Source organism: Phyllostomus discolor, chromosome 1, assembly GCF_004126475.2.
Source record: "Phyllostomus discolor isolate MPI-MPIP mPhyDis1 chromosome 1, mPhyDis1.pri.v3, whole genome shotgun sequence".
NCBI classification, from domain to species: Eukaryota; Metazoa; Chordata; class Mammalia; order Chiroptera; family Phyllostomidae; genus Phyllostomus; species Phyllostomus discolor.
This window is the reverse complement of record NC_040903.2, coordinates 52,906,648-52,930,033: the sequence shown is the minus strand read 5'-3', so window position 1 is coordinate 52,930,033 and position 23,386 is coordinate 52,906,648. Positions and strand designations below refer to the sequence as shown.

Here is a 23,386-nt window from a genome sequence, read left to right as displayed (position 1 = left end):
ATTACTTGTAAGTGCACGATATAATGAGAGAGCAGATTAATTGTTATTTCTTAAGGTGCAGCCTGCTGACCATTGCAGGGTCCAGTGGTCTCTTTTGTGGCCCATAGCCAGTTCCCATGGGCATTTAGCACTGTTAAAGAAAAACATCAGTAAGATTTTGTTTAGTTATGCTCAAATTTACAACAAGATCATTATTTTGCAGAAATCTAGTACCACTGTTGTTACATAAGGCTGGTGAGTGCTGTGGAGGTTGTCTGTCAAAACTCTTCATTTAACGCCCATGCACTTACCTATTATTTATTGTGTTTGGAAAATTACCACTTTACATAACTACACTTATATCAAGCCATATATTCAATTAACTAAAATAGATCAAACTGAAAATCAGTTCACAGAAGCATAAAAATAGTGATTTAATAGTAGTACAAACACTGAGGTTCCAATCTTCAGCTCCTGATGCTCTGAGTCCCAAATGTTACAAGGGTACAAAAGAAAGTAAACATACTGATAATAAACTGACAATGTGTAATATTAGCCCTCACTCCAACATCCCTTCCCACCCAACAAATGCCACTGCACTCTTGGTACCATAACATCACTACAAAAACACAGAAAGTTCCCAGGGCCAACCAAAACAATATTGAAGAATTGCTTCAATTATGAGCAACAACAGCAATGAATGAGCCTCTGAAACAAGTCTTCCAGTTAACAGCCAAAAAAATAAAAAAACATGCCTGACAATTCAGAGCACTTAAAAAAAAAAAAACTTGAACATCAGCCTTAAAACATAAACTGGAGAAGTTAAAGGCTTCAAATATTATTGTAAAAGTGCCCTCTTTATTATTCTGCTAGAAATGTAAAACAAACTACTATTATAAAATATGGTTAAGCAGTATTATGCCAATAAGGACAAATTCAGCAGGATCCATTCCTCAGGCAACCTAAGAATTAGCACAGATAAATGGATAAGCAAAAGGCAGTGTATTCATATAACAGAATATTATTCAATCAGGAAAGGGAATGTTCTGATACATGCAACAATATGGATGAACTCTGAAAACATTTTAAGCAGTATACACAAGTTACACAAAGCCAACTATTGTATAATTCCACTTACATGAAATATATAAATAGACTAAATCTAGAGACAGAAAGTAGAGGGGTGGTTGCCAGGGGGTGAGGGGCAAGTGGAGTTATTGTTTAACATAAGAGTTCCTATTTGGGACAATGAAAATGTTTTGGAAATAGATACAAATGATGTTTGTACATTTTGAATATAATTAATGCTGCTAAACTGTACACTTAAAATGGCTTAAATGACAATTTTATATTATATATATTTTACCTTAATTTTAAAACTCAACTACATAAGCATCATTAAACATTGCACTTCTTATAGCTAAAATAAAAATCACACTATTGCCATAAAGATTATGAAATAAGCCCCAAAATGAAAGAAAAATATTACATAGTGAATGAAAATTATGAGCAAAACTCATATGAAATCAGTCTGTTTGGCCATGACTGGTGTGGCTCAGTGGATTGAGCATGGTCCTGTGAACCAAAGGGTCGCTGGCTCAATTCCCAGTCAGGGCACAAGACTGAGTTGCGGGCCAGGTCCCCAGTAGGCAAAAGGCAAACCACACATTGATATTTCCTTTCCTCTCTTTCCTCCCTCCTTTCCTCTCTCTAAACATAAATAAATAAAATCTTTTTAAAAAATGACTTTGCTGTATTCTTTGTCCAGCAAAGACATAAATTTCTGGAAGAGTAACTGCTAGCCTATGTCAACAGAATTCCTTACCATTGTAGGAAACTACTGATACGACAAGCTACACACTCTGCACCTGTTGGAGCTTTTATGAGAAAATGCCATTTAGTGATTTTTCCATTTATTCACCGAAAAAAAAACATAATACATGGAGGGTACTTTTTCACTTAGTCCATAAATATTTTGTGAGCTGTGACAAGGACAAGAGTAAGTATACTGATTCGGTTTTTAAAAGTGTAAGTCCTATGTACAAGAAAGTACACTACTCAAAAAAAAAGAGTTGTACCCAAATGCCAATTTTACACACTGATTTCATTTGCACAGAACAGTCAACCACATGCCTATAATCTTAATTACTGTGGAAGGGTACTGTGAAAATATGAACATGATTTCAAAGCTACAGAGTGTATCTGTTTGAGAGAACTATTTGAAGAAATAAGCAGCAAGTTCAAGATCTTGCTTCTCCACAATAAAACATACAAATTATCAAGGGAGAAGAAAAATGACTGCATTAGCCTTTTAAATGAATGGTAAGAACAAAACATTTTCAGGACACTGACAATGCCAATAAAGCCCATATCTGTTATCTCAAATGGCTCTTTTAGTGGCGTATCTCCACAATACATATTCAATATCTTCAGTAAGTGAATCTATACTTTAAGGCTGAAAACATCATAATTTTGATGTTGGAAATAAGATTAAACTGGATTTCTTAACAAGACTGATGATCTATGGTGCTGAACATTTTTAAAAGAACTAAACAGAACTTTTTATAAAAATACATACTTTGCCAAAATTTGAAACTTAATACAGAGATTGTAAAGGAGATCAGATACAGCTCCAAAAGAATTATCAAAATGGAAAATAGGTGAGAGTTATTCAGAGAACTCAATCAAAAGGGCAAACAGTATAAATACAGAAGACTGATATGAGAGACTGAAAACAGGGTGCAGCTAAGAGAGGGGCCCCAAATGGGGATTTGGAAAGGGGTCCAGAAGTCTGGGTGTCTAGGAAATATCAAAATGCTCTCATCCCTTCCCCCGACAGGTGTGAGTTGGAGGAAGGGACACATGGAGCAGGAACACGCAGGGCTGTTTCATATAGCAACAGGTTTGCAGCTAACCCCTGGTATGGTCTTTTAACATATCTATTACCTTTAGCTGATCGCATAGATATGATAAATAGCTGTGGCCATGCTTGAGCCAGGGGATGGAAGTTGACTTCCACCCAAGACCTAACTGGGAGGCAGCCTCCCCCTGGTTACAGTGCCTGTGTGAGAGCTTGGAGATGACTGGCATCATGCCATGGGCCTCACCTGCCCAGACCCCACTATGGCAGCCCAGTAAAGCTGGAAGGATATGGGAGTGCTGGCAAGTGTAGCTAATTGTTGGAAGGTAGTCAGAAATGAGGCTACAGAGGAAGACTGGCACAGGGATTTAAACCCAGATGGGGCAGCCATGAAGGGGAGAACCACGTGGCCTTGGTAAAGTGGAGACCCCCTCACAGCTTTGCCAGGAGAACCACATGGTCTTGGCAGAGTGGAGACCCCCTTGCAGCTTTGCAGAGGAGAACCATGCAGCTTGATCCTGGCCCACAACACAGCTGATGGTGTTGGAAGCCTGAATCTACTACTTTTCCTGAGATATGGTACCCCCAAATTAGGGCAGAGGGAAAAGGAAGGACAGTGTGTGTTTGTGGGTTGTTTTAAGGGACTTTGGGATTTTGATGAAGACATTAAGTCATTGCTTGAAGTCTGTATAGCTTTAAATAAACATTTCCTTTCCTTTTCACAAATCTCTGGCATTGAGAGACACCTCTCCTCTGGCGGTGGACAATGCAAACCTAGTGGGGGGTCCATTCAGTAATAGTATATCATGCCCTCCTTGGCCCCTGTTCTGTAACAGTTTTTGGCATCCCTGGGTGGGCCAATAATGGCCCCCTTGGCCCTGTTCTGTAACAAGATGACAGAGAAAGAAAACATTATACACGTATTAACTGGCTTACAAAAAGAGAAAAGAGAAAAAGAGTATGGAGTAGAGGTAATTTCTGAAAAGATAACAATTGAAAATTTTCCAGAATCTATGAGTACCTGAATATATACCTTCAAAAAGCCAAAAGAATCCCAAGCAAGATACAGGAAGAGAAATCTTACCTAGATATGTAACTATGGAACTGTATACATCCAAAACAAAGCAAAAAAAAAAATCTTTGAAACAGACAGAGAAAAAAGATATAATTACTTCTAAGAGAGCCTGACAGTTGACTCCTAAATAGCAACTTTAAAGATGTCATTCATCATCTTCTAGCTTTCAGTACACTTGAAAATAATAATGACCAAGCTAGCATTCTATGCTTAGTAAAATACATTTCAAGATATAAAAATCCCATATAATTCAACAGCAAAATACCCTAACAATCCAATTAAAAATGGGCACAGGATCAACCAACACTTCTCCCAAAAAGATACAAGTGACCAACAGATACATGAAAGAGACTCAACCTTCACTGGCTATTAGGAAATGAAAATCAAAACCACCAATGAGATACCACTTCACACCTGTTAGAATGGCTGTTATGAAGAAAACAAGTGTCAGAGAGGGTTGTGGAGAAAAATGAACCCTCATTCGCTGCTGTTGGGAATGTAAACTGGTGCAGCTAACCACAGAGAAACCAGTAATGAAATTTCCTCAAAAAATTAAGAATAGAGTTACCATATGACCAAGAAACCCCTCCTCTGTGCATCTACCATAAAATTTGACAATATCTATTCATAAAGATATGTGTTACCCCTATGTTCAGTACAGCATTATGTACTTAAATAACCAAGACATGGAAACAACTGAAGTGTCCTTCAATGGCAGACTGGATAAAGAAGAAGCGGTTCATACATACAATGGAATGCTACTCAACCATAAGAAAACAAGAAACACTGCCATTTAAAACATGGATGAATCTGAGACTATCACGCTAAGCTAAATAAGTCAGACAGGAAAAGTCAGGAACCTTATGATCTCATTCATATGTCAGATATAAACTGAAAGCAACAAATGCATAAATAAGACAAAACAAAACCTCACAGACACAGACAACAGTATGGTGGTTACCAGAGGGAAAGCGGGGTTGGGGAGAGCAGTAAAGGGTAAAGGGGTCAGAGGTCAGATGTATGGTGACGGAAGGAGAGTTGATCTGGGTGGTGAACATGCAATGCAACACACAGATGATGCAGTACAGAACTGAACATTTGCAACCTATATCATTTATTAACCACATCAGCCCAAGAAATTTAATTTAAAAAATAAGAATAAGTGAAGACAAAAACATGTTCAGATACAGTAACAGAAATAGTTTGGTAGCAGCTGATCTTCAATACAGGAAATTCTAAAGATGTTTACTTTCAGCAGATGAAAAATCATCCCGGGTGAGATGCTGAGTTGTAAGAGGGAGGGTAGAACAAAGATGAACAGTAGCACAGAACAAGAGAAGGTGGTTGGCACACATACAACAAAATTGACAAAGGACCATAAGACACTTATTCCCTAATATAGGGAATAAGATTTAATCCCTACATTATAAAAGAGGAAATCTGTAGCCAAAATAAAAAGTGCTCTACCTCATTAATAATCAATAATGTGAATTAAAACTAAAAAGAAATATCTACACATCCACCACAATGAGTGGCCAAAACTTACAACCTGACAATAACAAACAATGATGAAGTTATGGAGCCAAACAAGATCTCTTCTGCACTACAGAAAGCATTGTAAATTAGAACAAATACTAGAGAAATGTATGCTTATGTGCAGCAAGACACAGGGAAAAGACTGTTCTTAAGAAAACTGCATAACTACCAAAAAACTGAAAGGATTCCAAATGCTATCAAGAATAGAATGTGACACCACAATGAAAACTGAACAAACCACAGCTAAACACAGCATGAGCCATCATACAATACTGAGTTTTTTTTAAAAAAAGGCACAAAAGAATACATAAAGGCCAATGGCATTTGGGGGCTGTCATTAAAAATGAAGATAAATTTAACAGGCTTAGCGGGAATATAGTCATGTAGCGGAATGCAGTAACATAGCTCATTATTGTAGTTCCAAAAGGAACTGTTAAAAGCAAACAAGCCCACACTGATGCGGGTGTGTCAAAGATGCCACATGAAAGAGCTCCAGTGGCCACAGTGGAATGACATGAGAAACAAAATAAGGTAGCACTGGGTCACAACCCAAAGTATGAATGAACATCCAGGAGCCCACACAGATATGAATAAATGAGTGAGTGAATTAATAACTAGGGGAGAAGAGACAAAGAATGCCAAATAACAATCAGACACTTCACCCTAAAGGAGGGGGAGTAGAACACGCCACTCTGTTAGTATGGGCACACTCAGAGAACTCCTTCCAAAGAGGACTGTGTGGAAAGGGTGGGAAAAGAGAACAGCTTTACAGTACAGAAATCTGTCAAACACTACTTCAGCCAGCTCATACACATTGACAGTCATAAATCAAGCTGACAGCATGTACACTTAATAGGGTATGACAATGGCACCTTTTTTATTACATTTTATTGACTATGCTATTACACTTGTCCCAATTTTTCCCCCTTTGTGCCTCTCCACCCAGCAACCCCCATTCCCTCAGAAAATCCCCCCACCATTGTTCATGTCCATGTGTCATGTGCATAAGTTCTTTGCTGCTCCATTAACTGTAACTTACCATCCGTGTGATTATTTGTAACTACATTTTGTACTTCTTAATCACCTCCTCTCTTCACCCACTCCCCCAACCCCCCCTCCCACCTAGCAACAATCAAAACATTCTTCTATATCCATGATTCTGTCTCTGTTCTTCTTGTTTGCTTAGTTTTTTTAGTTTCAATTTTTGATAGATATGTATTTTTGCCATTTTATTGCTCATAGTTTTGATCTTTTTCTAAATAAGTCCCTTTACATTTCATATAATAATGGTTTGGTGATGATGAACTCCTTAGTTTTTTCTTGTCTAGGAGGCTTTTTATCTGCCCTTCGATTCTAAGTGATATCCTTGCTGGTAGAGTAATCTTGGCTGTAGCTCCCTCCCTTTCATGACTTTGGAATATTTCTCGCCAATCCTTTCTAGCCTGCAAAGTTTCTGGAGAAGTCAGCTGACTGTCTTATGGGAACCCCCCTCTAGGTAACTAAATGCTTTTCCCTTGCTGCTTTTAAGGTTCTCTCTTTAACCTTTGGCATTTTGATTATGATGTGTTTTGGAGGGGGTCTTTTTGTCCCCATCTTGTTAGAGACTCAGTGTGCTTCCTGAACTTGCATGTCTATTTCCTTCACCAAATTAGGGAAATTTTCTTTCATTACTTGCTCAAATAGATTTCCAGTTTCTTGCTCTTTCTCTTCTCCTTCTGGCATCCCTATGATGAGAATGCTGGAATGCTTAAAGTTGTCCCAGAGGCTGCTTACATTATTCTCATTTTTTAGGATTCTTTTTTCTTCTTCCTGTTCTGATCGGTTGGTTTTTGCTTCCTTATATTCCAAAATCATGATTTCACCCTTGGTTTAATTGACTCTACTGTTGTTTTCCCTATAAATTGTTCTTTATTTCAATTAGTGTATCCTTTGTTTCTGATAGGATACTTTTTATGCTGCTGAGGTCCTCGCTGAGTTCCTTGAGCATCCTTACAGACAGTATTTTAAACTCTGCATCTATTAGATTCCTTATCTCTATTTTTAGTTCTTTTTTTGGAGTTTTGATCTGTTCTTTCACTTGGACCATGTTTCTTTGTCTCCTCGTTTTGGCAGCCTCCATGTGTTTGTTTCTATGTATAAGGTAGAGCTTCTATGACTCCATGTCTTGGTAGTGTGGCCTAATGTAGTAGGTGTCCTGTAGGGTCCAGTGGCACAGCCTCCCCTATCACCCAAGCTGGATACTGGAGCTATACCCTTCATGAGGACTGAGTACACCTTCTTCCTATAATTGAGGCTTGATTGCTGTTGGCTGGTCAATGGGAGGGATTTACTCAGGCCAGTCAACTGCAAGGACTGGCTGTGACCACTGACCACCAGCCTCTGCTCTCCAGGGAGAATCAGCTCTGTGGGGGAAGGATGGTGGTACTCTGATGTGGTCTGTAGCTATGTACTGGGTGCACTGGCTCTGGGGTTTCCTGAGTGATGCAGGCCAAGGTCAGCCACAACCTGTATTTTGCCTTGGGCACCCTGCCTGGGCTATAAAACAATCTGAGATGTCTGCTGCTTGTGCTGGACTTGGGAGATTCCCAGCCAAAGCCACGCTGTGAATCTAGGCTGGATGCTGCTAGTGCAGGGCCTACAGCCACTTAGTAAGAGGTACAGGGGGCTGGGGACACACTAAGGCTGGCTGTTGCATGTTTGAGAGGATTTAGGAAGTTGGGAAGCATGAACCAAGACCAGTGATTCATATAGAAAAGCAGCCTGGGTGGGATAGAGTCTGTGGGGATCTCCATGGCAGTGCAAACAGTGTTAGCCAGGTTGAAGGAGTCAGATATGGCACCATCCCACCAGCTATGTGGCTCTCGGGGCAGGGGGGGCGCTCAGAAAAGGGACAAGAACCTTTGCCCACCCTCCTATCCTCCAGCTCTTGCTTTGATGCCCAACACCTCACTTTCTCCCTGTATGCCACTGGTGCCTTTTAATCTGCTACTGGTTTTTGCAGCCAGAAGTTATGGGGACTTATGTCCTAATACTAGAACCCTGGGCTGGGGGGTCTGGTCTGGGGCTGGGACTCCTTGTTCCTCAGATATCCCTCCCAAATTTTTATCCACCACACATGGTGTGGGACCAGCCTGTTCTGCATCTCTGCCCCTCCTACCAGACTGGATGGATGTGGTTTTTTTAATTTCGTAGTTGTAGACTACCATTCAACTTGGTTTCTGATGGTTGTGAGTGATGGCTGTTCTATATTTTCATTGTAATTATGATGTAGTTGTGCGAGGAACCATGTTTACCTAGGACACATCTTTACAGAAAGTTGGCAATAGTACTTTACATCAGACAAATTCCAATAGAGGGAAATTCTACAACATACCTGACCAGGACCCCTGGAAACTATCAAAGCCATCAAAAACAAGGGAAATTTGAGATACCTCCAGAGCCAACAGGAACCTAATGTACAATGACAACTAAATGTAATATGAGATCCTGGAACAGAAAAAGGGTATTAGGGAAAACTAATAAAACCTGAACAAAGTACAGATTTTAGTTGACAACAATGTATCAATATTGATTCATTAATTGAAATTAATGTAACAAACTAATTATGATGTTAATAATCAGGGAAAGAGGATGTAAGGTATACTGGAACTCTCTGTACTTCTCCATAATCTTTCTGTAAGTATGAAATCACTCAAAAATACAGTCCATTAATTTTTTTTAATAAGATCAATATATCACAATAGCCAAGAAAGAAAACCCAGAACATACGTACTACTGGTGTGTGAAAGAGGGAATATTACAAATTTATGTTAAAAGGATAGCCTTTTGAACAAGTGATGCTGGGACTATTGGCTGTTCATTTTGGTAACCCCTTACTGTCTCACTTCACAGTTGGACTAAAACTCCAAATGTGAAAATCCAAATTTTGAAAATCATTAGAAGAAAAACCTTAGTGAATATCTTCATGAAAAGAATGGTCATACTCAGCAAAAAAAAAAAAAAAAAAGCGTTAACCACCATACAGAAAAGATTTTCTCTACATGAAAGTTTTCAACTTCTACAAAAGAAATTATACTATTTAGGAAAGAAAAAAAGGCCCTGGCCAGAGTGGCTTAGTTGGTTGAAGCATCGTCCCATAAAATGAAAAGTCAGGGGTTCATCTCCCGATCGGGACATGTGCCTGTCTGTGTTGAGGGTTTGGTCCCCAGAGTGCGTGTGAAAGGTACACCAATCGATGTTTCTTGCATCTCTCTCCCTCTCACCTCACTGCCTTCCTCTCTCTCTAAAAACCAATACGCATGTCCTCAGGTAAGAAAAAAGGACAAATGATTGGCCATAAGTAATGGTATACAAACTAAAATGACCCAAAGGAGCAATATATAAAATGCAAATAAGAAAATTCTGCAAATAAATACAATGATAAAGCAACAGAAAATGAGGAGAGGATATAAATAGACAATTTACAGAGAAATAAGTGGCCATTAAATAAATGGAAATATGCCCAATATCAGTAGAAATGAACATTTAACACTTAAGACACCATGTTTTCCCCATCAGGTTGGTAAAAAATATATATATATAAAAACTGACAGTATTGAATATTTGGCAAGAATATGGGATAAAGGATCTTTAATGCAGTACCAATGGATTAAGTGGTGTATCCACTCTGGAAACAATTTGACAATATCCATTAAATGTGCATATCTTTTCTCCCAAAATATTACAAAAGGATCAAAACCAGGGTTTTCACTAACAGTAGTCTGGTTCCCTATACTGTGATACTATGAAAAACAACACATTAGCTTAAAAAAATGAGGCAGATATACAGATGTATGCAGAGACAGGCACATCCATACATACACACCACTCCCATGAAATACCTCCCCAGGATGTATGACTTGGTATACAAAGTTACAACACAATCCATAGAGTATGACAGAATCTGTGATTTAAAAATATTAAAAGGCATAAAACAACACACTTATGTACATACTCATCTAAGTGTCCAACGTACAGAAAACTCTTGCAGGATGCCCCTCTAACTGAGACAAAATGAGACTAGGGGAAGGGTGGGAGTAAGAGTTCCATCCTTTTTTATCTAGGCATCTTTGACAATTAGGATGTTTTTATTACTTGTGTAATTAAAAATTGCTTTGCTTCATGAAGTAAGCAGAAAGAAGAAAAAGTAGGACAAGTTTTACACTGAGAGTACCTTGCCACAGGAGAAGTGTGCACTATGTGAGCGGGTGCTCTTCTGCTGCAGCTGCATCTGCCCAAGAGTTAGCTTCCCAGCGCTGTTCCCTTGGAGACCTGGTAATGGGAACGGCAGCAGCAGCATTGCTAAGCAACACTGCTCACGGTATACATGACCCCTGACTGCTAAACAGCATCTGGTCTGCGAGAAACTACAAGAAAACCATTAACGTCTGATGGGTACACTGTACTTTGGAGCTTCCCTAAATGCAGTGATTCTTGGAATAGGCATGTCTTTTCTGTCTGACTCAAACTTTGTTGGAACATAGGGTCAAAAATATAACAAAGCCAAGGGTGAATCACATGGGCATCTGAGATTTGCACCAAGTAACCCAGCTATGTGTGGAAAAGTCCTTTTCAAATTCTAAATAGCCTATGCTATTTTTCATGACTGACAACTAAACTGCCTCCTTATAAACTATATATGCTCCACTTTAATCATTCCCTGAATTAGAGGTAAGCAACGCTATTTTGTGTTCAATTAAACTAAGGCATTTTTGGTGAATACCAAGGCATAAAACTTAAATTCATTACACAACTGTAGTAAATTTATGATTCAAATAAATTTTATCTATAATTTCCCAAACCACTATGGAAAGTTAAATCATTCATTTTATATAGTACAACACAATGTGGGACTATATAAAAAAAATTCCAAAGTTATTTATGTCTTAAGAAAAAAGATTTTTATGTAACTTAAAAATCAAAATCACCCCCCAAAAAACAACTAAACCTCAATGTACATTACAGTAGGAAAAAAATCAGTCTTGATGGATAAAGATGAGACAAAACTTGCCAAAATATAAGTGTAAATATGCTTTAAATAGCAACGAATGACATTGCAAACATTGCAAATGAAAATGCCAATGTAACATAATACAACACAAAGTCAAATCTGTGACTCAGCTTTACAAATATTATGGTGCCAGTAACTGTCCAACGTGAGACAGTATTTCATCTGGTTTTAGAATGCTATTAACAGAACCAAATTCGGAATTGTCAGTGCAATACACAGAACTTTCTTTTTAGTCACACTCTATTCAACCACTGCTTTTGTTTTTTCTTTTTGTTACAAAATCGTATTTAGTGTGGAAAGTACAGAAAAATTAACATAAGTTTAAAAACTGGGTTACCCACAGTCCTATAATCTAGGACAATGACAGTTAACATTTGGTAAGTATCCTTGCAGTTTTCTTCTTTTGTTGTATTTTTTTCCATTACCATTTATCCCCCCATGTGCTCTTCCACCTCCACTGGCCTCCCCCCTACAATCACCACACTTCTTTTGAGGGGTCTTTACAATATGTGGCATAGCTCCTCAACCCACTCAACATTCTGTTTTTATAGTTCTAGGAAGGGTCCAGAAATCTGCATTTTTTAAGTGAGCTGATTCTGGGGAAACCCAGTACACTTCAAAGGGGAACAGACTACCCCACCCTACCTCCTGAATCAGGTCAGAAGGAGGGGATTTCACACATGCTTATAAGCATGAGTTTTTTCCCTTTTGGGGGATCTTTATTCTAAGTATCACTAAATCTTGCAACTGGTAATAATAAAGTGAAATGCTATAACAGAACAATAAAAAAATAAAAAATAAAGTGAAATATGTGTTTTAATTGAATCCCTTAATGATATACTTCAACATCAGAATAGTTTTTACCTCTTGCCCCAGAAAGAAAGAAAATGCAAGAATGGGGTAGTAATAATGTTTTATTTCTTAAAGAAGAAAGTGAGAAGTCTAAAGTATGGCAAAAAAACTCCTATATGTTATTAAACCTGAGTGAAGGTTAATATAAATATCACCGCACAGTAGTTCCCCCCCATCTGTGGTTTCACTTTCCGAGGTCAACCATGGTCCAAAAATAGTGAATGGAAAATTCCAGAAATAAACAATTCATTAGTTTTAAAGTGCCTACTGTTCTGTGTATCGTGATGAAATCTTGAGCCATCCCTCTCTGCCCTGCCCCGGACATGAATCACCCCTTGCCCAGCATCTGCACGATGCACACTCTCCCCGCCGGCTGGTCACTTAGCAGTCACCAGTTATCAGACTGACTGCCACGGTCTCACAGTGCTTGTGTCCAAGTAACCCTTATTCTACTTAATAATGCCACATGCACGTAACTTTTGTTACAGTATGTTGTTTTATTTTATTAGTAGTAGTTGTTGTCCATCTCTTACTAAGCCTAATTTATGCATTAAACTTTATCATAGGGATGTGGTATAGGGAAAAACATAATACTTATAGGGTTTTGTCTGTAGTTTCGGGCATCCACTGGGGGGTCTTGGGCTGTATCCTCCACAGGTAAGGGGAGACTACTTTGTTTTCCACCCTTTTCTGTATGCTTAAAATACATAAAAAGAAATGTAAATAAATAATGTTATTCAAAAAGACAGTGCAAGAGGATCAACATAAGCCACCACTACCTGGAAGCAGCAGTCAGTGCCCTTTGGGAACTTTGACCTTGGGAGGATACATTGATTCTATGCCCCTCGTCTTGGTAGTAGAACAACAAGCATGACCAGTTTGCACTTGCTTAAAGCAATGCCGTTTTTCACTGTGAACAAAAAGATTTAAGTAAGGATGGAAGGAAAGCGCCCCTCCCCTCTCAGGTTCACATACCTGTGTCACTGCCGGGGCCTGTTGACAAAGCTGGCATGATGCAGCTTGCAGGCTGGACTCCACGCTCCAAGCAAATGCTCTTGGCTCGGAAAGCCACAGGGAATTCGAGCTCAACGGCCTGCAGCCACGCTGTCTACCAAGATTTATATATATCGCACGGGCCGTTTCTACAAAGAAAAAAATAGTTTAAAACAATAACAAAAAGAAAGATTACTTAACTGCAACATTCTGTAACTAATTCGTATTCCAACATATTACCAGAGAGACCACAATTCTTCAAATTTTTTTCTACATGCTACACACAAATATTAAGTGTGAGAGTTTTTCATTCTGATGTGAAATTTCTAATTAAAAATATAAAAGTTTTTCATGGATATACTGAGGCTTCCTTAAAAGAATTTTACTGTTAGTTGGAGGACTGATGAATGCATAGATGGAAAACTTAAAGATGCTTCTGTAAGCCAATGCCATTCAAAAATTCCTTTCCACTGTTAATCATAATTCTAAGCTAAATTTCTAATATAGAACAGAAATTATAAATTGTCGACAACTTATAACTACTTGTTATTTTTAAAAAGAGCTCATTCTAATATGATGACTGCAAAGTTCTCTAACTGAAAACTGCAAGTAACCTTTGCAAGACGAGTAGAATTGAAGCAAGATATTATATAGATTTACAGGAGTGCTAATAATCTAAAGTAAAACAATCAAAACTAATATACAAAAGAATTTTACTAAATTCTGTTAGTAAAAACAAAGCTTCCATGTATCTTGGAAAATATCAATATTTTTCAATAGTTATTTTAACTAATGTTTATCCTAAAATAAATAGTAAAGGAACCACTATATAGTAGTGAAGAGCAATTACTCTAGAGTTTGGCCTGATCTCTAATCCTGCTAACTCTGTGATCTGGGACAGTAATTTAATCTTAAACTCCTAGTATGCAGATGAAGATAACAGCAATTTAAAACTGTTTGATAATTAAATATGATGAGGCACACAACACAATACCTGGCCAGCAAACAATAAGGGCTGGCTATTACAACCATGGGAGTTGTTAATACAGGTAATGAGATTACAAAGTATAAACACAAAAGAAAGTAGCAAGATTAAAATCTATATTGTCCTGACACCTAGAAGAGACTGTGCGATTTAACTTTAGACCACTGCTGCCTAGTAAGGTACACTGCATTTGCATTTTTAGAAATCAAAAAAGAGCCAAACAATGTGTTTAAGTTCATTTTTAATGCATTTTCCCCAGTTCTCTATAAAGAAAATTCAATAATTTAAAAGCATATTTTAATATGTATTAACAGAAAAAACAGACATTGTAAACACCCGAAAAACTGCCTCACTTCGATTCTAAAGCCTTTAAATTGATGATTCGTATTACAGAATAATAAATGAGCTTGCCAAATCTCACTGGAAAAGGTCCAAACTGTAAAATTCTATTAGAGCCTTCCAAATTAGCTTTTTAATTGTCAAAGAGAATGTTCGTAGGAAAAAATTCATATCAAATAGATTACCTTAGACCAAGCTATCTGGTGCAATGTCTTGAATTTTATTTTCTATAATTACAAAAGATGACAGAGTTAAAATATGCCTCTAAACCCATATGGAAAGGAGTGTTAATTAAAATGAGGGCAGTAACTTTAAATACCAAATAAAAATATAAATCACTAAGTTAGAAATAAAAAAATGAGAGGAAAAGACATAGCAAATTTAATTAGTGGCCATTTCTGAAGCTGTTTTCTCCAATAATTTTAAAAGGCAACCCTGCTTTTATAAATTATTCTAAAAATCTGGATTAAGAGTCAATTACATAAAAATGTTCCTAAATTTAAACACAAAGAAAGTAAAAAACAGACCATAAATAATTTTAAAAATGCATTCAATTAGTAAATTTTTGTTTTGCTGCTAAGAAAAAAGGATAAGAGGGTTAGAATTTGTCAGATGTATGCACACACATAAGGGTCGTGTGTATGTGTGTGTGTGTGTGTGTGTGTGTGTACTCGGGCAGGTGATTATTACGTGTGTCTGTCTGTAAGTTCTTTATGCCATAACTTCAAATTTGTAGGGTGCAGTTTGCATAACTACAGAAACATCCAATGTTTCACTTTTATAAGCCACAAATACCATATACTAAGCAAACATGCTTATATCAAACATTCTATTAATACTAAGACAACCTTACATTCTATATCAAAACATCCTTCAGAGCTGATATTGCTGCTGTACATATATCCCATATATGTACAGACTTAGCATTTCTCTTTGATTTCATAATGAACACTCAAGGTTAAATTTTTCCAAAGTCATATATTTGAGAAATATAGGCTACAATGTAATCATCTTCTCAGAACATATATAAGTATAATAAAAAATAAATGGTTTGATATAATCCCTACAACTAAAATGTTCAAGATTTTGTAAAACAGAGCAGAGTTGCTGGGTTTAAGTTTCAAATTGAGCTAAATTATTGTCGTAATCATGGTTTTTTTTGGCTAAATTTATTGAAAATGCATTGGAATTTGTCAGAACCCAGCCATAATTATCACTGACTGTTGTATGGAATCGATTTTCTACAACGCAAAAATACCAGCTGTTACAGTATGTCCTGAGAGGGATTACCAAATATTCTTAAATTGAAGTTCAATCCATCTTTCCATAAAAGAGAGAGAGCCAGGAACATAACAGCGGTATCAAGTGCACCTGAAGCATTTACAATACCCAACAGAACTATTACAACCCTCCTTTAAAAAGGCTTATTTTTGAAATTTCATTATTCCAGTTGTACCTTGCTTCTATATATCACACTGTATCAGGTTCTTTTGGCACCTATCATGTGGAAACAGTGAAATATGTGAAGGTCTATGAGCTTACATTGTCCGATTTCCAGCAACCCTGGGTAACCCTTAGGGCTCCTGTGGCATTCATGACACCTAGTGGTCAATTCCAGGAGTGCAAGTATAGCAAAGTTTTCTGTTTGCACTAAAGCAAACACTATCTTAATTGCACCCAGTGAAATAGTCATCAGCCAAGAAAAAAAATGCATACACACACAATAAAGAAACACACCCTCTACCTGCGTCTCTCCTCTCCTGGCAATACTCACTGCACGACACTACTTCATTTCTGACACCAGAAAGTGCTTGATGGTTTTCACACATCAAGCAATTCTATGTCATCAGCAACTGTCCTACAATTCAACCCAATTTTTAAAATATATTTATTTTTTATTGTTTTTCAAGTACAATTGTCTCCATTTTCCCCATTCCCCACTGTCCCACCCACCCCCACATCCCACCCTGAATCCTAACCCCCCACTTTGGCTTTGTCCATGGATCCTTTTTAAACATGTTCCTTGCCTACCCTTTCCCTTCTTTCCCCCATTATCCTCCTCTGCCCTCCTCTCTGGTTATCATCAATCTGTTCTTTATTCCAATGTCTCTGTTTATATTTTGCTTACTTGTTTGTTTTGCTGATCAGGTCAATTTTGACACTTTCTACCGGGAGATAGCATAAGATTTCACAGGTTAAAGACTCAGTCCTATAAGACTGCCCTCCCCCTTCACGTGTCCATCAACAGTCCAGGTGTCACCTGTGCTTCTAATCAATTACCTATAAATCAGAGTTCCCGAAAACCCATCCTTGGGCTTCATTAACTTGCTAGAGACATTCAAAGAACTCAGGAAAACATTTACTTCCTAGTTTGCCAGTTTATTATAAAAGCATACACTCAGGTACAACCAGTGCTGAAGAGATACATTGAGCAAGGTATGTGGGAAGGAGCTTTAAGAATCTGGTCCCTTTGCGTCACTGGCTATTGGCAACTGATTCAACCTACAACTACTCTCAAGTGGGAGTGGGACTGAAAGTTTCAAATCTCTTGTCAAGTTTGATCCCCTGGCAACCAGCCTGCAGCCTAAGACGCATTCTAAAAGTCACCTCATTAACATAAACTAAGGTGTGGTTGAACAAGCCACCTTATCACTCTTACCACTTAGGATATTCCAAGGGTTTTAGGAGCTCTGTGCCAAAAAACTGAGGAAGAATAAACATATTTCTTATTTTAAATAATATTACATATACCTAACTCAGATGAACAAGAAGTCAAGTACTGGACCCCATTTCCAAACACATTTCCAAACACATTTCCTTCTGAGTTGGGGAGACTATTCAAGAATATGAAAACTTTTAACTGTCATCATAAATATTTAATAATTATATTAACATCCTATCATCTCAAGGCATCATAACTATACCCAGTAATCCAACTGTAGATTAGTTTACCAGACACAAATACTCTAAACTTTAGTTACATTTTCAAAGTACAATAGAGGCCCTTGTTGGGTGGCTCAGCTGGTTGGAGCGCTGTCCCATACCACAGAAAGTTGCCAGTCTGATACCAGGACCTAGGATGCGGATTCCATCCCTGGTCAAGGTATGTATAGGAGACATCACATAAAGGTCTTTCCCTCTGTCTCTCTTTTCTCTCCACAATCAATAAGCATATCCTAGGGTGAGAATTTTTTTAATGCAACAAAGAAATAACACAAACAAAAATAAACTGTTTTACAAACCTAATACCAAATATTTTTAAAGCTCAATTTTTAAAGTCTAATTGAAGGTTTTTTAAAAGCTGAAAGACTGATTATGTTAGCAAATGCATGAAGCAAACTGGTATCTGTTAACATTGTTCAAACTTTCACAAATGGTAACTGTAAGAAAACAAAAGAGGCAATATAGAGCTAAGTGGTACAAATCTGCTTATGAGGTCTGTCCAGAAAGTATCCAGACATGTGCTATTAAAAAAAAAAGACATTTACTGAAAAAGCTACAAGAACCATTGTTCATAGGACAATGACGCCTCAGTAGCCTTCAAAGGAGGCACCTTGGGGCCTCACACAGTTCTCCCAATAGCTATCAGCTGCCCCTTTATATTTTTCTGAATCTCATCAGCAGTCTGAAATCTCTTCCCTTTCAAAGGTGATTTTAGTTTTGGAAAAAGCCAGAAGTCCCAGGGTGCCAAATCTGGACTGTTAGGGGAGCTGAGTCACCTCGGTGATTTGACATTTTTGCAAAAAAAACCCTGCACAACACATTATGCATGAGTGGGCACATTGTTGTGATGAAGCTTCCAATCACCAGGTGCCCAAAGCTGCAGACTTCTGAATCATCCAAATAGTTTCTGCAGAGGAATGTTCAAGCTTAATGCAAAATTTGATGCAGATTCATTGCTCTACCCACTCAGTTATTTTGAATAGGATGGCAACACAGTACATGTGCTCACTCAATGACATCTACTGCTACCACTGACCAGTAGAGTGAAGCCGTCATTGTTCACACATGTGCATTCCAGTCCCCTCTCCTTGGCTGCCAGGTTACATCTACATCACACAAACTGTTCTCATTATATAAACAATGGTTGGACTTCTAGACAGATCCTTGTATAAAAAGGTATTTCTACCAGCAATTCTCAAAGAGTGGTCTGCAGACCCTTATGGACTCCAAAACCGTCTCAGAGGGGTCCATAAGGTGAAATTATTTTTATTAAAATACTCTTTAATATCTTAATAGTATATTAATATATTAGTACATTAACTGTGACTATTAATATATTGACAGTATTTTAATATTTTTAACTTTTTAATAAAAATAAAACATCATTTGCCTTTGGCACTGTGTCTACATTTGCACCAATGATGAAAAGCTATGGTGGGCAAAACCACTGGTGCCAAAGTGAAATTATTCCTCTTCGTATCCTTTACTATTAAACACGCTCATTTTAAAACAAGAAAAAAGTTCACTTTAGAATGTCCTTAAAGAAGCAGTAAAAATTAATAATAAACTGACTTTTTTATTACAAGTTGCCAACAGCACTTTCTTTTCAACATCTTGTTCTGCGGCCTCCTTGGCTCTTTTTGCCCAGCACCAGAGAGCTGGGCAGCGGCACAGGCCTTGCAAAGACTGGCGAACGTCTTGAGCTGTCCTCCTATGCAATGACTCTGGTTTGCTCCTTCTTGTAGACATCCATGTGGGCATGACTGGTCCTGCCAGTTGCACGGCCAGCCTGAATTCTTCAGCAGCACTGTGTCCCTTCTTGGGGTCCGGGGACTGCTGGGGAAGAGTAGGAGCTTGGAGCAGGACTCCTTCAGCTTCTGCATGCAGGCCACCAGGGACCCCATGGACTTGTTCCACCTCCTTAGATCCACGAGATCCCAATGGTCTGAGGCACCTTGTTGTGGATGCCAGCCACCCTTAACTCCTCCAAGATTATGCCCCTGTGAGCTTGCACTACAGTGTGTGGCTTCTCACTAATGGGGCATCTCAGTGCAAGCAGAAGGGCATGCTGGGTCACACAGGTCCAGATGCACAGTGCTGGGCCTGCAAGGTTCTTTGGCTTCTCAGGGCTTGTGTCTGCAGATCCTCTGCACCAGCGGGGTAAACCATGGAGCGATGCTTGCTGCCAGTCCTTGTGAAAATGGGGCTTTAAGATCTTGCCACTTGGACTGGGTGCCATGGCTGCTGCCTTCCAGCCTTTCCGAAAAGATGAACTGAATCGAGCGATTTTCAACTGGCATGCCATAGTTTATTATATTTTTCCATTATAATTTTTCACCCCATACTCTCTTATACCTCCACGCATCACCCTGTTTCCCAACACCCCACCCCATGCCATCACCACACTGGTGTCTGTGTCCATGAGTTTTATCTTTTTCATTTTTGCTCCATCCCTACACACCCCCCAATGTCCCCAAAAACTAACAGCCTGCTCTCTGAGGCTGTTTCTATTTTGTTTATAAGTTCAGTTTGTACAGTAGATTCCAATTATTAGTGAAATAATGTGGTATTTGTCTTTCTCTGGTTTATTCCATTTAGCATAAAGTCTTCTGGGTCCACCCATGCTGTCACAAGGGGTAAAATTTTCTTTTCTTTTCTTTCTTTACAGCTGAGCAGTATTCCATTGTATAGATGTACCATAGCTGTTTCATCCACTCAACTACTGATGGTCACTTGGGCTGCTTTCAAATTTTGACCATTGTAAATAATGCTGCAATAAACATAGAGGTGCATATATTCTTTTCAATTTGTGTTTAAGGTTTCTTCAAATAAATTCCCAAGAAGGAGAATTGCTTCATGATGAGGCAGTTCCATTTTTAATTTTTTCAGGAAACACCACACTGCTTTCAAAGGTGGATGTACCCATCTGCATTCCCATCAACAGTGCATGAGGGTTCCACTTTCTCCACATCCTCGCCAGCATTTGTTGTTTGTTGATTTAGTGATGATAGCCATTCTGACAGATGTCAGGTGATACCTGTTTTCATTTGCATTTTCTGATAATTAGTGACACTGGGCATCTTTTCATATGTCTATTAACCACCTGTATGTCCTCTTTGGAGAAGTGTCTAATCAGGCCCTTTGCCCATTTTTAATTGGATGGTTTGATTTGGGGAGGGAGGTATTAAATTTCAAAACTTCATTATAAAGTTTTAATATTAATGCCTTATCAGACTGATAGGCAAATAAGTTCTCCCATTCAGTGAGTTGTCTTATCATTTGTTGATGGTTTCCTCACTGTGCAAAAACCTTTTCTTTTGATTTAGTCCCATAGTTTATTTTTTCTTTTGTTTCTCTTGCCTGCACAGATATATCAGAAATAATGTGGCTACAAGAAATATCCAAGATTTTACTGCCTATGTTTTCTTTTACAGTTTTATGGCTTTGAGTCAAAAACATTTAAGCCTTTGAATCATTTTGAGTTCATTCTGGTATGTGGTGTATGAAGGTGGTCTGGTTTTATTTTTTTGCCATATCCGTCCAATTTTCCCAACACCATTTATGGGGTAACCTATCTTTAGCCCACTGTATGTTTTAGCCTCCTCTGTCAAATATTAATTGACTATAAAGGTATTGTTTTATTTCTGGGCTCCCTATTCTCTTCGATTGACCTATGTGTCTGTTTTTATGCCAATACCATGCTGTTTTAATTACTGACAGTGAAGTACAGTTTGATATTAGACAGTGTGATTCCTCCAACTTTGTTCTCCTTTTTCAGCATCACTGTTGGTATCCAGAGTCTTCTCTGGTTCCACAAAGATTTTTGGAATATTTGTTCTAGTTCTGTGAAATTGGTATCTGAATATGAATTGCATTGAATTCTGTAGATTGCTTAGGGTTGTATGGATATTTTAATGATGTTAATTCTTCCTATCTATTAAAATGGTATATACTTCTACTTATTTGTATCTTCTTCAGTTTCTTTCTTCAGCGTCCTATAAATTTCCAAGTTCAGGTTTTTTACATTCTTGATTAAGTTTATTCCTAGGTATTTTGTTCTTTTTGAAGCAATTGTGAATGGGATTGTTTCCTTAATTTCTCTTTCTCATAGTTCATTATTGTTGTATAAAAATGCAACTGATTTCTGGATATTAATTTTGTATCCTGCTACTTTACTGAGTTTATTTATCAGTTCTAGTAGTTTTTAAGTGGAATCTTTAGGGTTCCTAACATACAGCATCATGTCATCTGCAAATAATACAGTTTTACTTCTTCCCTCCAAATTTGGATGCTTTTTATTTCTTCTTCTTGTCTGATTGCTGTGGCTAGGACTTCCAGTACTATGTTGAATAAGAGAAGTGAAAGTGGACATCCCTGTCTTGTTCCCAGTCATAAGGGAAACAATTGTAGTTTTTGCCCATTGAGTATAACATTGGTTGCGGTTCTGTCATATATGGCCTTTATTACATTAATGAATGTTCCCTCTATTCCCACTTTGCTGAACATTTTTATTATAAATGAGTGCTGGATTTTATCAAATTTTTTTTGCATCTACTGATACAATCATAATGTTTTTATTCTTCAATTTTGTTTATGTGGTATACCACGTTTATGGATTTTCAGATATTGCACCAAACTTGTGTCCCCAGAATGAATCTCACTTGATCATAGAGTGTGATCTTTTTGATGTATTGCTGCATTCAGTTTCCTAAGATGTTGTTGAGGATATTAGCATCTATGTTCATCAGGGATACCAGCCTGCAATTTTTCTTTGCAGTGTCTTTATCAGGTTTTGGAATCAGGATAATGCTTTGTAAAATGAGCATGGGAATCTTCCTTCCTCTTGGATATTTTGAAATAGTTGGACAAAGAGAAGTGTTAGGTCTTCTCTGAACCTGGTAAAATTTACCTGTAAAGCCATCAGATCCAGAGGTCTTGTTTGTTGGGAGTTTTTTGGTTATTGCTTCAATTTCACTGGTTTAATTCTTCTGATTCTTCCTGATTTAGTTTTGGCAGTTTGTATATTTCTAGGAGTTTATCCATTTCATCCAGATTGTCCAATTTGTTGGCTTACAGTTGCTCACACTTTCTTATAATTCTTTGTATTTGCTTTATATCAGTTATTACCTCTCTTTTCATTTCTGATTTTACTTATTTAGGTCCCCTTTCTCTTTTTCTTGATGAGTCTGGTTAATCAAGATTTGTCAATCTTTTTTATCTTTTCAAAGATAAGCTCTTGGGTTCATTGGTTATTTATATTTTTTTTTAGATTATTTCTTTATTTATGCTATGATTTTTATGATTTCCTTCTTTCTACAAACTTTGGGTTTTCTTTGTTGTTCTTTACAAGTTCTTTTAAGTGTCAAGTTAGAGTATGTGTTTGAGTTTTTTCTTATTTCTTGACATAGGCTTGTAATGCTATGAATTTCCCTCTTAGGACTGCTTTTCCTATGTCCCACAGATTTTGGGTTGTTGTGCTCTCATTTTCATTGGTTTCAAGGTATCTTAATTTCCTCCTTGATCTTACTGTTAATCTATTCACTGTTTAGTAATGTTATGTAGCTTCCATGGTTTTGTGTGTTTTTTAGTTTTCTTCTTGTTATTGATTTCGTATTGGTCAGAGAAAATGCTTAATATGATTCTAATCTTCTTAAGATTTTTGAGAGTTGTTTTGTTTCCTAATGTGTGGTTCTTCTAGAAAATGTTCCATGTGTACTAAGAAAGATCTTTTCATTCCTTTACTTTTAGTCTATGTGTATCTTTTGATCTGAGCTG

General features: G+C 37.6%; 1 protein-coding gene and 1 pseudogene across 3 annotated transcripts in view; both read right to left on the bottom strand.

Annotated features, from left to right (window-relative positions):
* The window catches only part of MPP7 (membrane palmitoylated protein 7), a 246,052-nt gene that overhangs the window by 168,976 nt on the left and 53,690 nt on the right, over window positions 1-23,386 (bottom strand). For all 3 annotated transcript variants that reach the window (XM_028507783.2, XM_036022593.1, XM_028507784.2), the window contains exon 2: window positions 13,327-13,493. In XM_028507783.2, the coding sequence (XP_028363584.1) occupies window positions 13,327-13,363 (37 nt within the window). In that variant the 5' untranslated portion in view covers window positions 13,364-13,493. The remainder of the gene's footprint in view (window positions 1-13,326; window positions 13,494-23,386) is intronic.
* LOC114491903 lies at window positions 18,963-19,850 on the bottom strand (annotated as a pseudogene).